At 38.9% G+C, this 17,666-nt stretch overlaps 1 protein-coding gene and 1 long non-coding RNA gene across 3 annotated transcripts; both read right to left on the minus strand.

Annotated features, from left to right (window-relative positions):
* Positions 1–556: 556 nt before the first annotated feature.
* On the minus strand, positions 557–3,620 carry LOC136357211 (uncharacterized). The gene is made up of 2 exons (XR_010742401.1): positions 3,332–3,620; positions 557–752 (listed from the first exon to the last, which is right to left on the minus strand). It is a non-coding gene; the product is annotated as an uncharacterized lncRNA (long non-coding RNA).
* A 4,431-nt stretch (positions 3,621–8,051) lies between these two features.
* LOC4343003 (dihydrolipoyllysine-residue acetyltransferase component 3 of pyruvate dehydrogenase complex, mitochondrial) lies at positions 8,052–15,682 on the minus strand. Of its 2 annotated transcripts, none has more exons than XM_015792199.2 (19): positions 15,395–15,682; positions 14,963–15,056; positions 13,996–14,069; positions 13,818–13,912; positions 13,384–13,424; positions 12,572–12,627; positions 12,129–12,203; positions 11,908–12,000; positions 11,538–11,786; positions 11,372–11,444; positions 10,196–10,272; positions 10,023–10,108; positions 9,809–9,884; positions 9,593–9,660; positions 9,448–9,514; positions 9,290–9,385; positions 9,108–9,210; positions 8,676–8,771; positions 8,052–8,587 (listed from the first exon to the last, which is right to left on the minus strand). In XM_015792199.2, the coding sequence occupies exons 1-19, from the start codon at positions 15,428–15,430 to the stop codon at positions 8,517–8,519; spliced, it is 1,626 nt and encodes a 541-aa protein (XP_015647685.1). In that variant the 5' UTR covers positions 15,431–15,682; the 3' UTR covers positions 8,052–8,516. The 2 variants fall into 2 exon arrangements, with proteins under 2 accessions (XP_015647685.1, XP_015647684.1); XM_015792198.3 differs by having other exon boundaries at positions 13,996–14,087.
* Between the last annotated feature and the right edge of the window lie 1,984 nt (positions 15,683–17,666).

A 17,666-nucleotide genomic window follows, 5' to 3' on the forward strand; every position in this document is an offset into this window, starting at 1 on the left:
ACACGTGGGGGCCAGTGGATGTGGGTCCTACGAGACGGTGGGGGAGTGGGTGGGGCTGACGGTGGGGTAGCTTTGGATGTGGGGGTGACGACGTGACGTGGTGGTGGTGGGAAATGGGCAGGAAAAGGCACAGGACGCGAACTGGTCCGGCGGCCACACGCGGCCACGCGGGGGTAGTAGTTTTCTAACTCTCCGTAAAAAAAAAAAAAAGACAAACCTAATTTCCGTACCCAACGTTTAACCATTCATCTTATTTAAAAAAATTATAAAAAAAAATTAAAAATATAAGTCACGCATAAAGTATTAATCATATTTTATCATCTAACAATAATAAAAATACTAATTATAAAAAAATTTCATATAAAACGGACAGTCAAACGTTGGCACGGAAACCCAGAGTTTGCCTTTTTTTTTGGAACGGAAGGAGTAGTTGAGTAATATATTTTGCAGATATACCCTCCAATGTTGCAATTTTAAGGGAAATGAGCCTCCTGTGGTATTCTTATTTTTTTTCATAAAAAGACAATTGACCATGCAATTGTAATGATAAGCTCTGTACCACCTGATAAGCTTTGAGCTTCCTCGATATGCTCATAGCTACGATTAATTCAATATTTCGGTAAGTTGATAATAACTACAATTTGAGAGAAAAGTTAATGACCCGACTACAACTGTACGAGGAGTTGTTGTGTTGCGCCTTAGCGATCGCCACATCTCTCCGTGGATTGTTGATCTTGCGGGTGTAGATCAACCTTATTTATACAAGCAAATCGAAAAAACAAGTAAAAAATAAAAATAATCTGATATTGCAAATAGGAATTAAATATACATGATAAGTTGGGTCTCGTAGCGAGAAAACAATGATCTAACCGATCACGGCTTTATCTAGAAAAGTAGCAATAGCTAGACTTTAATTAAAAAAACTCAAAAACCCTGAAGGGGTACATAGCTATTTAAGTTGATGGGAGGATGACCAAGGAGTCCCTAGGGACGTGCTACACTAGCTTGGGATGCATCCCACTTGGGATCCACTTAGACCGGGGTCACAAACAAAGTTATAAGTCCAGAGACCTATGACGGGTGGCACAACTCTTTATTTCTTCAACTGCAAATGATCGAGGTGGACTTTGAAGATGAGCTGGATCCGTTGGAAAGAGAACTCCAAGAGCTTTTCATCAAGTACTCATGGATCCAGCACAGAGCTCGTATGGACATTTGGTGGCCGTTTGAAGTCAATACTACTGCAGGTGACCGAATCTAATTTCGGAACATGAACGGCGGTTTGATCTCTTTGACCTTTAATATGAACACTGCTAGTATTCATATTCGTAGTAATTATCATCACATCATGTAAACTTTTGGATTTAGCATGGTATGGTGAGTAATATGAAATATTCATAACATGTTCACAAATCAATTGTCTCTTTGTTTAGTCGGAATAGTAATATATAATTTCTTTTCATGTGCTTAAAATCCAACCTTCCAAGGGGACAGTACGGATTCACCATGTTTAATTGCATGTGTGTTTAACTGAAAGTTGTGATCGACGTATTTTGCATATGTTATTTTTCCGGTGTCACTTTGTTTGCTGTTAATTTTCATTTTCCATGTTTGGTTGATCTTGTTATTGGTATTGCTACTAGGCTAAGGTCCTGATTGGGGGAGTTTATGCTTCTAAGAAGCAACTATTTATTAGTTAGCTTTTGAGAATCACCTAGCATCTCGATTCTAGTTTATTTTCTACATTTTATAACTATAGTTCTCAGAATCAGAATAAAAAGGTAGACTCTTTGGAGGAGTTTTTGATTTTGAAAGCAGCTATGGCGTCGTGTGCCCCTAATTAATTACAAGCTATATATATGGTCTTACCCTTACCAACTAAATTACCTTGCATTTTTGTAATAGCACTCCCCAAATGTATCACTAACCATTGTCATATGCATTTTTGTAATAGCACTCCCCTATCAATAGCCATTGTCATGTGCACACCGACTCTATGTAAAATTCATTATTAGGTGTGGTTTACCATGTAAATCACGGCATAAAAAGTTATTTGGGGAATTTAAAAAATAACACTTATATAAATATATAACTAAGACGATACTACATAAAAATGACAAAACAGTGAAGAAGGAGATAGAAAAAAAAAGGAATTGTGTTTTTTCTTCGTTGTGTTTTAATTTTCTACCATTGTCCTAGAATTTTATATATATGATTATTTTTAAGTTTCTACTATATATTTTCCTTACCAACTTAACATTTTTCTACATATGCAGGAGAGATGGGAAACCAAGATTCTCTTTTAATAAATGGGCAAGATCGAGGGGGCTTATTTCGCGACCGATCATATGCAGTGGAAGCTAGCGAACACCTTATCCACATCTTATGCCTTCCACCCACCATAGATTGATTCATCGAGTATTCCTCCACATCTCACGCCTCAACCACGCAATGTCGCCTCTGCCCCTCACGTCGTCTCTTCTCCTTGATGCATCAACGAGCAACAGTGCGCACCATCATCCTCACTAACGCGCCGAGCCCTCCACTCCCCCTCCCCTATTTCTTCTCTTCCCTAGCAAGGCAGATGGTGTATGCATGGCAAAGGCCGTCAGCGCCGGTGCAGCGAATGGCGAAGTGGGTGCCTTGTTGCGGTTGCGAGCGTTGGTGACGATGGGGTTGGAGGTGGGCTATTGCCCTCGGGTGAGCTGCACGGTTCCATGCTAAGTTGAATGTTGATGATTTGGAGTAGGATTGTGGAAAGTTTCCAATTTAGAGTGAATAGTTCCTGAGATATTGAGAATGCTTGATTTTGAATATGAAGTTTTTTGAGTTTTTTAATTGGTTTGAAATCTCATGTCTATAAAAGTTTATCTGTACCCAAAAGTTTATGGCTTCATCTCTACAAAAATATGTATGTAAAAGTTTCTATAAAAAAAATCAAAAGAGAGTTTATGCAATGGAAGTTTCTAGAGAGAGTTGATGCAACAAAAGTTTCTCAGGAGAAAAGTTTATGCAATAAAAGTTTCTATACAAAAAGTTTTGCAATGAAAGTTTATTCTTGTTATGGACGTTCTCAACTCTCTTATGGACCGGGCAGCTCGGGAGGGTTGGATTCAGACTCTTGATGTTCGGCAAATGTAGCAAAGGTGTTCTTTTTATGCCGATGATGTTATTATGTTTTCAAGACCAACGGTGAATGATCTCTCCATTATCAAGAATGTTTTGGATATTTTTGTCCATGCATTGGGCCTAATGACCAACATGCAAAAGAGCTCAATAACTCCAATTAGGTGCAATGAAGAAGAGTTGGAAGTGATCGTGAATGTGTTACCGTGTGAGATCAAGGATTTTCCTTGTTCCTATTTGGGTCTTCCTTTAAATGTTAAGAAACTGTCTAAGACCGACTTGCATGCTTTGGTTGACAAGGTAGCGGATGATCTCCCCATGTGGAAAGCTTCCCTCATGAATCGGATCGGTCGTCTCATCTCGGTGCGGGTTGTTCTATTCGCCATTCCTATATATCTTATGATTGCTATGGATCTACCAAAGTGGGTTGCAAAAGCAATTGACAAAAGAAGGAGGGGGTTTCTTTGGTCAGGACAAGAAAACACCAATGGTGGTAATTGCTTAATGGCCTAGGATAGAGTGCGCCGACCTCTAGCTTATGGTGGCCTTAGTATTCTTAATTTGGAATATATGAGTTGGGCCCTTTGGATTGGTTGGTTATGGCTCCAAAAGATAGACAATAGTCGTGTTTGGCAAGGATTGCTCGTCCAAGTTCCCCGTGTTTCTCATGACCTTTTTAGTTCGGCGGTGTTGTCGCAAATTGGGAATGGGCAATCTAATTTGTTTTGGGTGGACAGATGGGTGCATGGAAGAATTATTTTGGAAATGGCCCCTAACTTATGTGAATTGAAAAGGATAATCAAGCATTGTACAGTGGCTCAAGCATTGGACAACTAAAAGTGGATCATGGACATTAGAGGACCTTTGACGGTGCAGGTGCTTGCAGAATACATCAGGATTTGGGAAGCAGTCCATGAGGGTGGTGCTGCAAGAAGGAATTCTAGACCAGCACTATTGGAAGTTCTCAAAGTCAGGAGTTTACACTTCCAAATCCGCATATGAGACCTTCTTCATGGGGGCAGTCAAGTTTGCTCCTTGGAGAAGGATTTGGAAGAGTTGGGCACATCTTAAATGCAAGTTTCTTCGGTGGCTGGCAATACACAACTGTTGTTGGACGGCTGATCATCTTGCCAAGCGTTACTTGCCTCATCCAGCCGCTTGCCCCTTTGTGATCAAGCCAAGGAGACAATGCAACACATTTTGGTTTCTTGTGTTTTCAGCAGACAAGGTTTGTCACTAGTTCTCCAAAGGCTTGGCTATTTCTCCACTCTACCGAAATCATGACACGCGCAAGTTTTCGTGTTGGTGGTCAAAGGCAGTAAAGGGTTGCAAAAGAACGAGAAAAAGGGCTTAACTCTCTTATTATCTTAGTCGCGTGGGAAATCTGGAAACACTAAAATGCTTATGTTTTCAATGGTGTTACTCCTAGCGTGACAAGTGTGGTTCTATCCATTAGTAATGAGGGCACACTATAGTGTATGGCAGGAGCTTCTAGGTTCCAAGAGTTGTTGGCCAACACAATAGCTCTTGTGCCCTAGGAGGAGGGGAGGTGTGTTTATGGGTGTGTGTGTGTGTGTTTTCCAGTGGGTGTGTTGGCGTGTTTTTGTTTTCGTAAGTCCGACCTTTTATTCTTTGCTTATTGAAATGATACAATGATTTCACGCGTGTTCGAAAAAAGTTTATACATACAAAGTTTATTATGCAATAAAATTTGGTGATAAATCGTATTGTTTAGAATTAAATCGAAATGCCCCTGACCACGTTTCCTAAAAACAAAAAAACAAACGATGCGTGACGAATCAGGGATTTTTGAAAAAAAAAACACCTACGCCAAAAAGGGAAACAGGAACCGATCACGTGGGCCTAATTCCAGTGACCGATCATCAGGTAGCATTTTCAGAGTTAACTAGAAAAAATGCCCGTACGTTGCAACGGGTAAACTGAAATTATAATAAATATAAAAATATTAGACGATTACGGTTTAGTTTTTCATGATATGAGCCTTCAAAAAAATATATTCCTTAGAAATAAAAAAGTGCTAAAAAAAGAAAAAAAAAGAAAAGGTCCATTGGACCCTATCGGCCTGCTATTGCGCTCCTTGCCCATGAAGCATGCGTGGCCCAGCAGTGCGGTGGCCCGAGATGGAGGTCGGCCTGACGTGGGATCGATCTGTGCCATTCATTTTGATGGACGGGTCGGATCGATTCTATATCCATCAAACCGTCAGTGCTAAAAACACTAACCCTAATCACACTTTCCCATCCCATTCCACCATCGTGAGAACCTCCTCCCCCTTCCCTCTCTCTGCCGCTCCCGCTCCCCCTTCCCTTCCCCTCACCGGCGTCGCCAGTCCCTCTCCTCCTCTCCCTCCTGTCACGCTGGCGCGGCGTGAAGACGACGAGGGCACGACTCTATTCACGAGCGGATAAGGAGAGAGGGGGGGCGGAGTGTGGTGGCTTCCCGTGGGTAGATCCAGCGGAACCGACGGCACCGGTCGCTTCCTATGGCTTGATCCGGTGGTGGCGGCGCCTTTCTGCGGTGGATCCGATGGCGCCGACGGCTCCCCGCGGCGGATCCGGCGGCTATCCGTGTGTAGATCTGGTTCGCGGACCGATCCGCCGGCGATGGTGGCTTCCCACGTCGGCTACGACGGCGGCGGCATATCCGGCGGCTACCCGCGTGTAGATCCGGTGGCGTAGTACCTTGCCCGTATGCGGAGCTGATCCTCTCCATCAAATCTAAATCTTTTTTGACCGGTTGAGGGGTTTTATCCACTCGGTCTAGTCTTTCTGTTTTTTCCAAAATCGGAACGGATCCATAAAATTTGGGATTGGGATAAAAATGGCCAGCCGAGCATCATCAACCAATGAGATTAAATCCAGTGAATTAAAAGAGGAAATCGTGAAAAAAAAATAATAAGAGTGGAGTGGGGTATCGATTTTTACAATCAATGGGAGGAGAAAACACAAGAGGAAGTAGCTTGAAGTACAAGTGCGCAACAGATTGGATAAGATAAAAACCGGATGAAAATACCAACAAAAAAAACACGAAAAAAAACGAATCGGAAAAAAAGGGAAAAACAGCGGGAAAAAACAGAGCGAGAAGCCACGGGAAAAACTGAATTGGGCAAAAAAGAGACGGACAAAAAAAACACGAAAATGGAAAAAAAAAGAAAAATAGCCAAAAAAATGAAGCAAAAAATTACGGGAAAAACTGAATCGGAAAAAAAGGACGGACGAAAATTTTTTTTTACGGAAACCTTGTGTATTTTTTAGTTAGGTAAAAACCAGATGAAAAAACAAAAAAAACACGAAAAAAACGAATCGGAAAAAAAAAAAGAAAACAGCGGGAAAAAACGGAGCGAGAAGCCACGAGAAAAAAATGAATTGGGCAAATAAAAAAGAGAGACGGACAAAACAACACGAAAACGGAAAAAAAAGAAAAACAGCGAAAAATTACGGGTAAAACTGAGTCAGAAAAAAGGACGGACGAAAATTTTTTTTACAGAAACCTTGCATATTTTTTAATTAGGTATAGATATAGACGTGAGGAGGGCCTAAAGCCACCTAACATATAGAAATTCATGTTATGCCAACTTATCGTGCTAACCGACGGATATGGATTTCTTAACTATTTATTTTATAAAATTATACCCATAACTATTCAAAATAACGTTTATCAAAATTCAAAATTCAAATTCTCCCTACTTTTAAAAGATTACCTAACAGAAAATTATTTTTCAAGACCAGACATGATATAACATAGAAATTGCTCCTTTTGGAAAACTTAACATGTAGCACATAAATTTGCTCTATTTAGAAAATTATCATTCTCACATGTCAAACATAATTATTCATGTTGTTTTATAGCAAAGTTCAACTACAAGATTCGAAACAATACTTGTTTGTGTTTTTATTGGAGGGAGCAAAACAAAGATGCATAGGGAGAAAATGTTTGCTTGCACAGAGCAATTTTCTCTTTCTTCAATTGGAACAATAAAAAATGTTTTTAGTACACACGTGCTTAACAAGGGTGCCAAATGGAATCATAGAAAAACTAATTGCAGATTTCACTATTTTTTAACCTTTTCGTATTCAACAACGTGCTGCAAAAGAATGCAAAGTACTCTATATGAGCCACATTAGGTGTTAACCACTGAAAAAAAAAACTAAATATAAAGGGATGTTACATGGGGAATCATGAAGCTCGTGCTTCGCTACAAAAATCCCATTATTGCTTGCACTTTTGATAAAATTAAGATTGGCTATTTATTTGCCATAAAAAAAAGCAAGCAAAGTTAATCGGTGGCGAATAAAAATGTATCAACTCAATATTTTCCGATCAAACCTAGATGTGCATATGATTAGAATAAACACATTATTGCTCTCTCTTCATCTTAATTTGCAGCTACATTAACACATAATCATAAAAATCTTTGAACAAATTAGTATAGACTGCTTAGAGTCGCTAACCACAAGAATTAAGCAGTGAAGGGAACTATTATCTCCGTCCCAAAATATAACTACTTTTAGCTATAAATCTGAACACCCACACCCAGTTATCAAACCCAGTTATCAAGATTCATAACTAAAAAATACTTAAATATAACAACTTTTAGCTATAAATCTAAACACCTAGTTGTCTAAATTCATAGCTAAAAATACTTATATTTTGAGATAGATGGAGTAGCTTATTTGGATCCCTACTGCCCATCACTTGTTAAGAATAACAAATGCATCGACCAAACAAACAGACAATGCACGACCTCTTTACAACGTACGGGAAAATGATGATTTGGAGAACACAGCACATGTTTTATTAACAACATTCTTTTCTTTATTTATGCTAGTATAAACCAGCTTTAACGTCAGATATCAACGAGATGAAGGGGCCAAAGGAAAACAAGCACACACCAAGCATCAAAATGGATTAAGCAATGCATCATTTACTCTGAACAATTGTGAATTTCTCGTTAGAATTTTGCGGAGAAAGGGTATAAACCAAACTCCCCAAGATTTGCAACTTATTACCTCTGCGCCTCTTGGTTTTGCACAAAGATGAAAAAAAAAGTAAAAAGGGGGCAAATCGTATAAAGGCTATCCTGCATGGTTTCCCGGGAATTTACTCTGCTGTCAACGAACTTGCGGAGTAAACCCATAAAAACGGGCTAAAAGAAGGCTTGTAAATTGATCCTAATTCCCAGTGTAACTGGAACGAAACAAACAGGAAAAAGAAAAATTAATCCAAAAACCAGGTCATCCTGCCCTTGGCTCTGTGCTCTTGGTTTTCAGGTCCTCCTCGAAATCATGATGGAAATATACAAAATGAGACAGCACCGTTCTGTGCATCATTCGAGAACAAGGGAAGAATAGTTTTGATGATCTTTAGCTTCACAGTAACATTGAGGTTGGATTCTCGATATAGCCCTTGAATGCTTTCAGAAATTCTGCCCCGATTGCACCTAGAGTAAGCGCACAAGAACAAAAGTTAATTTCTTGCCCATGATCCATGAAGCCATCATTTATTCCGATAAGATCTAAAGAGTATACCATCAATAACCCTGTGATCACAGCTCATTGTTGCCGACATGAAGGAACCAAACTCGTATTGACCATTGGCGCTGCCAGGTATCACCCTCCTCTCAGCTGCCCAAGCAAAAAAGCAGTTGAGTTAAAAATGAATCCCTATGTACGGACTAAAACAGCATGACTAAGTGAATGAGCCTGCCTAGCAAATAGAATACATTAACAAAAGGCACTACTAGCCCTTTTACGAAAAACAACTAAATACTACTATAAACAGCTGGTCCTATGTGCATGACTTCTGAGTTTAAGTACTAGATCAGGGACTTGGAAAATATACTTTTCAAAATACACTAAAATAATGCAGATAAATATATAATGCTACAATTATTTTTACAGAGTAAGCTAAGTGGCAACGAATTAGTGGAAACAAAGTAAAAGTGCAACATGACTTATTACCAGAACCAATGGCCAAGATTGCCGACTGAGGAGGATTTATGATGGCACAAAATTGCTTAATTCCAAAAGGACCTCCCAAGTTTGATATGGTGAATGTGCCTCCCTGAAAACACCACATAAAAGTTCTCATGGAAAAATGCTGTTGTTTCATGCAAAAATTAACTACCATACAATCCATATACCTCATAATCATCTGGTTTCAAACTGTTATCCCTTGCTCTTTGAGCCAACTGCTTCACCTCCTCCGCAATCATACCAAGTCCTTTCTTGTCTGCATCCTGCAACAAGCAAAAGTTAGAAACATTTTCTTACACAGATTAGACAAGTTTAGATTACTAACCCTGATTACTGGAACAAACAGTCCATGCTCAGTCTGTACAGCAACATTGATGTTCACGTTGTGGTATCTGCATGCGAAATGAAATTTTCATTATCTCCTTTCTTGCCAAAACTTTAGTCCCAAGATATGCCTGGTCAGAACTTACTGGCGGATAAAATCATTCATCCAGGAGCTATTACACTGAGGGACCTTTCGAAGAGCCAGAGCTGCAGCCTGTACATCAAATTAAGATAAATTCAGAATTGGAGGTCAGAAGAAAATGGACAGTCCACGAACATAAATAGGCTGAATCTGCAACAATCCAGTGGTTGGCACTTGGTAGACATAAGAAACCACGGTAACACGAGAAACTGGTAATTACCTTTATAACTAGATCATTAATAGATATCTTCTTACCACCGGAGGACTCCTGCAATGGATTCAGTTCCCCTCGCAACCTGCATTAGATTAAAAAAAAAGAACTACTTTTAAAAGAAAAGCTACAAAATCCAGAGAGATGGACTTTGAAGGTGATCCATCACATATGTTTCCTACAAAATATAGTGATTTAATAACACAATTAGCATTCAACATACTTGATGAGATTATCAACACGTGTGTCAACTGTCAGGTAATAATGTGGAATTGTTTGCTTAGAGCTTAGCAGGCGGTTCGCAGTAACCTGGACAGAATTGAAGTTAAAACACTATCAGATCAATAACATCGCATAAAAAACGACTTAACAGAAAGAACGTATGATTGAAATTACCTTTCTTATTTGTGCATTGGGAACATCGGTGTAACTTAGCCCTGGAGCCGCAAGAGCTTCCTTTCTGCAACCCTTAGCTACAGAAGTTTGTTTAAGAAAAAAATTATCAATTGAATTCTCACAGATAGAATAATAGCATAACACAAAATAAATCTGGCAAATATAAAGGAAAGCATAAAACCACACATTTGAACATACAGAGTTCAAGCAAATTACATTAATAATATTTCATTTGGATCAACCAGGATGGTGCTACTAAAACAACAAAATTATTTAGAAATTCAGGCACACAGGAACAAGTAAACTAACAGAGTTGAGTGAACAAAGCAAGCAAAAACAGATTTTTTTTTTCTTCTGATAACTTGATATATGGGTGACTGGATGTTCAAATCAAGTGATCAAATACCATACACCACAAAATGGAGTACATAATACGCATCAACATATGTCTGAATATGATTACTTTAGAATGGATAATAAGACAGTAAAGCACAAAGATCAGTGGTACAGCTTAACATTAAGCAAGAGGATTCAGATCACCAGTATACTGGTGCTTTCTTATCATTGACACTAACAGATTGCTATTATGCAGGAACCTGACCAGAGAAGGGCAGAAACAAGGAATTGCATGGGAAGAAAGTAGATTTATATAAGGGGAGTGCCATAGTACATACTAGTTACAAGGAAGTTTTAACATGTTTTCCTCGCCTAACATCTTTTCCACTTGGCCATTAGGATTAAAATTGAATGGTGAGAGAAGTATATATAAAGTGTGTATTACAGGGACACAGTCATAACCAAAAACCTAACTGCTCTTGCGAGTACAAGTGCATGCATGATTCAAGTGTTCTATAAAATCCCTAGCAACTGTAACACTTCATATATTAAACAAGCAACGAGCAGCAAAGGAAAAACATCACAATAAAATTTGACATCAAGAGTTCATCAAATTCAGAACTAGCATGATATGTCAAAGGAGCACACATTATAGCTTCAAAGCGATCTTGTTAAATATAAATTAATATAATGGTCATTGTTGAATTCTAAGTTACTCAACTACAAAATTCTAAATTCCTATAGAGTTCATCATTTATTTTATTTATTTATTTATTTATTTTAATTTTATTTTATTTTTTTTGGGGGGGGGGGGGGGAACTATAGGAGAAAGTGACATACCCAAGTAATCTTCAATGTCTGCCTTCAAAATGCGCCCATCAGGACCAGTTCCCTTTACACTCGACAGTGGAACCTGTTTTAGGCAGCACAATCCTTGTGTTCATTAAGTATGTTACAACAACAGTTGGCAAGTAACAACCTAGACAGCTAACATCAGAAAACTTACATTGTTATCTTCCGCCAATTTTCTAGCAAGAGGGCTGGAGAATATTCGATCTCCTGACCGCGAAGGTTCTTCAGTCCTTGGGGCCTTTAGCTCAGATGCTTTGGAAGGCTCTCTTTCCTCCACCTTTGGTTCTGTAGGCTCAGACTGAGCCTTCAGTTCAGAAGGGGCTACAGGTGCAGCCAAAGTTGAAGGTTTATAATCCTTAAACTTCTTGATGTCACCCTCTTCTTCCACGGTTACAGCAATAATCTAAAATGAATAGCATGGACATAATTCAACCAAGATTATGTCAGCGAAACTTAAAGACTGAGGTATTTGTAATAACTGTATTAGTAAACAGAGGATAATAAATGATTGTTCAAATATGTACCTCACCAACTTTGATCTCTTTGGAACCATCTCCATGAATGATCTTAGCAAGATAGCCCTCTTCCATGCACTCCATTTCTACGGTGGCTTTATCCTAGTCAGCAGAAATGCATTCAAAGGATATTTAGATTCTCTTGCAGCTTAAATAAAAGAAAATAATTGAGCACCACTAAAAATAAGTACTAACTAAGATATTGCTGCCTTAGAGATCAGAAAACTTACAGTCTCCACCTCACAAAGAACTTCACCAGGTGAGACCTTATCTCCTTCCTTCTTCAGCCACCTTGCAATGTTCCCCTACAGACAATACAAGTATAAGGTGTAATACTAACTAGATGAATACCCCGCCGCGTTGCTGCGGAAAATTAAGTTGCATAATATGTACAAAACTAAAACAATTTGATACAATTTTGAGCTTGAAAGTAATTGAGATTGCATGTTTTTAAGAGAGAAGAAAAAAGAGACAATTTGGACCATAGATCTATCATCCAAAGGCTAGAAATAATTGTGGTGATGTGGCTTAATGAGAGAAGAGAGAAATAGCATTAACTACACTTAGTGGGGATGAACTATATAAGTATATAGGATACATGCAATTCAAGGAAAAACACAAGAGGACATTATGATATTCATGATTCATAATAAAAAAAATTGGTGAGATATACCTCGGTCATTGTAGGAGAGAGTGATGGCATCCCTATTTCCTGATGTGGTGGCAGGTCTGGAATAAAGAAATTATGGCAAAACTTAAGAAATAAGACAATTAACAGAGTGCTATATGGATTATGGAATCATTGACTGGAGTTATGTACTACCTCCATCCCAAAATAATTGTAATTCTAGTTTGATTAGCATATATTAAGATTTGAGATAAAAGACTATGATATCCCTCATCAAATGGTGTATACATAAGAGTGGGAAGGTAATTAAGGGTAAAATAGGAATAAATTTGAATGAGAAGTGATTATGGGACAATTAGTACTCTATTGTGACAACTATTTTGGGACAAATGTGAATCCTAGAAATACAATTATTATGGGACGGAGGCAGTAGACAATTTTAACATAGTAACCAGAGCAATGGGAAGATGTGGACTGAATTTCAAATAGACTTTTCTTTTTGAAGCGGATAAACTAGATGCTTAGATATCATTAAAAAAAGAAAGTTGTTCTGATTTTTTTAAAAAAAGAAATAGGCGTGGAGAAAAATATCCAAAAATAGTGGAATACAGCATCACATGCATGTAAAAATAAGTACGTGGGAAGACAGGGTACAGTAAATAAAATAGATAGTAAAAAAGAAAAAGATCCGCAACCAAAATAACCAAATTAGTAATCTATCGTCAACCAAATATGTTTATAAGAAACCCTCTTGCAAAAACATGACAACCAAAAGGACTGAACAGCTACTTTGCAATATCCTGGTTATTTTATGAAGTTATCGCAATTAAAGGGCATAAAACACGTAAGTAAAGTACCTGCACTGCTTGAGAAAGATCTTGCTGAAGCTATCTGTCCACTGGAAAAGAAACAGGGAAAGAAAAGGGAACATTATAAAGACGCCATGGTAAACAGAAGTACAGAACAGCTATCAGGCGTTAGGAGAACACTATTAGAAATTTAGAATAGGACAATCAGATTCAAATCTCATTCCCAGGATTGGAGTTTGTTCTTAAGTAAAGGAGATTATCATTTAGACATGTACTAAAAAGCAGGGAGCCAGATAGGCATGATTCAGGGGCCTTGCAAAATATGCCAGCGATTTTTTTTATGGTGTATCTTAGCCAACAACATGAGACGCAGTGATCAAATATCGCTGGTTCATATTCTCTTGTAAGGGTGGTTCTCTCATACAATATGTCCCGACACTGCCACATAAGCTAACAATATCATAGCAGAAAATGACACATACCATGACAATGAACCATTGAGACCAGTAATAGTATTTGGGATAAAGTTGTTAGGTGATCTCCTGCAAGTGTAGCTTCCATTAAGTCCTAGTGACAACTGAAAGAGAAAATGACAAACTAGAAAGTCAGGACAAGACAATAATGGTCTCAATAAAGTGGGATATATTTCAAGGACATAACCTTGGAGGTCTCAAGCTCTTTTCCAGGTTGCTTGCGCTGAGGAAATCTGGCACCTCCAATTCTTTTCTCAGCACCTGTGGAAACCAAAAGCACTAAAACTTCAATGGTGAAAATTGCTTAATGAGGACATTCAATCAAGAAGGTGAATTCTCACTGTACAAATAAATTCCCAAAGGAACCAAATAACTACTATCTCAAGACAAAATGAGTGTGCCTATACTATGTCAATGAGAAATCACGCCTTAATTAAAAATTATAGTATCAGCTCAGGAAGCCAACCCATGCTTAGCCAAAGGTACAAAAATTAGTGGAGAGGTAATGTGTCAAGAAATGAAAAAATGAACATATTGGATTGTACTTCTGTTGCAACATATTTTTTTTGTACAGATGTTTGTAATCAATTGACAATCTGTCTATATTAGACTACAGACCACCAACACACAATCAATGAATGCCTCTGGAGGATCCAGGATTACCAACACCTGTGAAACCAAACGTTTTATAACTAAATTGCCTATGTAAGGCTCTATATTGGTTTCAGTTATGATGGCAGGACCATTTTGGTTTGACGCCAAAATGTGCCCTACCAAATTGTTGACCCTTCGAATAGTACTTTGGCTAGTGTTTGGTTTGCTACCAAAATATGCCAATAACACACATAGGTTGCCAAGAAAAAAAAGGCTAAAATTCACCTAGGTTTTGGTATTGCTAATATTTTGGTATGGTAGGAAACAAACAAACCCATAATACAGAAATAAAAAGTTATTGGAACAGAACAGAACTGCATGATTAAAAGCAGCAGACACTTATGAAAGAAATAAAGGTATTTGCTAACTATCACAGCAATTAGTCATGTGGAAGGACATCTCCAGTTGAGTTGGACAAACAGGTTGCTTGCGTACCGTGGTCAATTAGTTGACAAATACACACAATCAAAATAAAATGATAAAAGATGGGTAGCACATACCATTTCCCTTGGTGGGGAACGAACCAGAAGCAGTGGAGAAGTAGCGCACGAGGCCAGAACGCTCACAGTCTAGAGCATTGTGTAAACTCCGCAACTGCAGTAAAGCAGATTGAAATGTCACCGGGAATTGATTGACGATGGCGTAACATTACTAGCGCAGAAACATTTCTTTCCCGCTGCAGTAGGCAATAGATCTCCCGATCGACCGAAATCAGGTGAATTACTAGTCAATTCGCACAGACGGGAGCACAAGGAAATCCAGGAACGATCGAAAATTCAACCACATGCGGCACGCAGGCTCCACGCAGCGGGAAGGCAGATCAGAACAGATCCGATGGCTTTTCCGACACGTTGGGATGGGAGACGGATGCGCAGGCAGCCACAGAGAGAGGAGGCAGAGAGAGAAAGAGAGAGAGAGGGAGAGAGACGAACCTTGCGAGAGTGGCGGAGGAGATGCGCGGCGGACATGGCGACGGGAGAAGGCAATGGGCGTGGCTAGGGTTTGTCTCGATCGGAGATCGTTGGCGGCGGACCGACGAGGGGGCGGATCTCCTTGGCCACGGTCGCCGTGGCGGCGCTGGATCGGTCGAGGCAGGCGTACGAGCGTCTCCCGGACTGGCTGCGGCTCCTCCCGGCGTGGTCGAGGCCGCGGGACAGATGAGGACGGAGGGGGGTCGTGGTGGTGTATTGGGAATTGGGATGTCGAGTCGAGTCGCGTCCGGGAATCACGCGCCGGGAGGGGGCGAGAGAACAAGATCGGTAGCGAGTAAGCTTACCGGGGGGCCGGGCCTGGGAAGGGAGATACAGTCCGATGGTAAAAAAAAATATAGAGTTAATTTCATTTTGGATGATACTTTTTCTTTAGGTTTCACTTAAAATCATTCTTTGTTTAAATTTTTCAATTTGGACTAGGTAATTTTATCTTTGTTGCACAATTGATCACCCCCAAACCGCATCTTCATCACTTCAATGACTTCGAGTAAATTGTTAAAGACATGCCGGCAAACTTTTATATCTATATGCATGTTATCCCTTTACCCAAGGAGACGCTAGACATGACTAGCAAATAGAATTAGGTTGGTTCATTATGTAACAAAGGTAAAGTTACATAGTTCAAAGTAAGAATATTGGTTATAGGGTAGTTTAAAGTAAAACTTTGGCAATAAAATATGGCTCGAAATGCAATTCACTCAAAAAATATATACTAGATGAGTGAGTGAGAGTGGGGCAGGGGATAGTTGTAAAATTCTTTAATGTTTTGTGTGGAGCGGATACTATATGAAACCTCCAGTGTTGCAGCGGATCGTTCGTGTGTAATGTAGTTATAAAAATTTTAATATATATGTATGAAAAAAACATTAAAAAAGCCTGTAAAAGCATCATCTAAGTACTCCCTTCATCCTAAAATATAGCAAACTTGTACTGGATGTGACACATTATAGTACAACGAATCAAGTAAAAACAACAAGGATAGTATCTGTACTAATTCATCGAGTCCAAGAATAATAGTTTATATCATCATGATATAAGGTCATTCCCAATCCAATGACTAGGATAGTGTCCATAGCATTAAATAAGCTGCCACCTAGGATAAAAAATGATATGTCAAGTAAATAAATGAGGAAAGAGAAGAAAACCATGTCTTGAGACATGGTTTCTACACAACATCCAAGACATCATGTGAGATAAGTAGCATTAAATTGAAGTATGGAATAGTGGTGTTTGCATTAGAAGAGTGGTGTCTAACACTATTTTCTTGATGATGGGGAGTTTATGGAAATTATGTCTAGTGTCATAGGTTGAGAATGGTCTAAGTACACTTAAAAAGCCACATGGTCCACAGTAGAACAATGAATTCAGAAATACCATAAAATATTTTGTGCTTATTAATTGCTTCTGATTATGCACAATCATCAACGGTTGACTTTACGGAGTCATAATTTGGTTGAAAATGTGACCTTTTCATCCACATTGCCTTGCACTTGAGCCGATTAGTCAATGTTGTACATCAAGAATAACTCGATGGACATGCCGTGAGGAATGACCATAGTGGCACAATGTACTATGGGCAATGTAAGCGGAAGTTCTTATTCTTTTTATCTTTGGAAAGATCAAACATAAGATGCTCCTATTTCTTTTATGGAGTGTAGGTACCTCTAGGTAACACCCCTCGAGGTAGGCAGAAATTGGTCCAATGGCAAGCATCACCGTGAAGATATGTATGTTCGGGCTTGTGTTCATTCTCGTTGTCCCAACCTCGATCGGGCTGTGGGTATCGTATGGATAAGGCAAACGCTGCAGAGTGGTACTGTATTTGAATATACTATGCTCCTGATTAAAGGAGATATGTCTATGAGTGAATCCTAATTAGTGGTATGAGAAGTCTCTTAATGGAACATTTGAATTTAATGAGGAAAAGGCCTGAAATGAAACAACCAATTTTTGAAATGTAAATTGATTACAAATTGGCCATTTTGAACTATTACTAAGGTTTACAGTTAGTTCTAGTTTCTATCCTTGTGATACCTTGCATTAGCACATGTTTTGTCATGCATCTTTTGGGTTCTAGTCGTCCAAGGAGGTTGTTGAAGGTCGTTATCGATCAGTTTCAACTGTCAATATTATCAAAATAGAGGAGAATTAGTGATGCTTGCTATGCATATATATGTTAGAATAATAATATTCCACTAGTATTAGGTCTACT

Source organism: Oryza sativa, chromosome 7, assembly GCF_034140825.1.
Source record: "Oryza sativa Japonica Group chromosome 7, ASM3414082v1".
Lineage (NCBI taxonomy): Eukaryota > Viridiplantae > Streptophyta > Magnoliopsida > Poales > Poaceae > Oryza > Oryza sativa.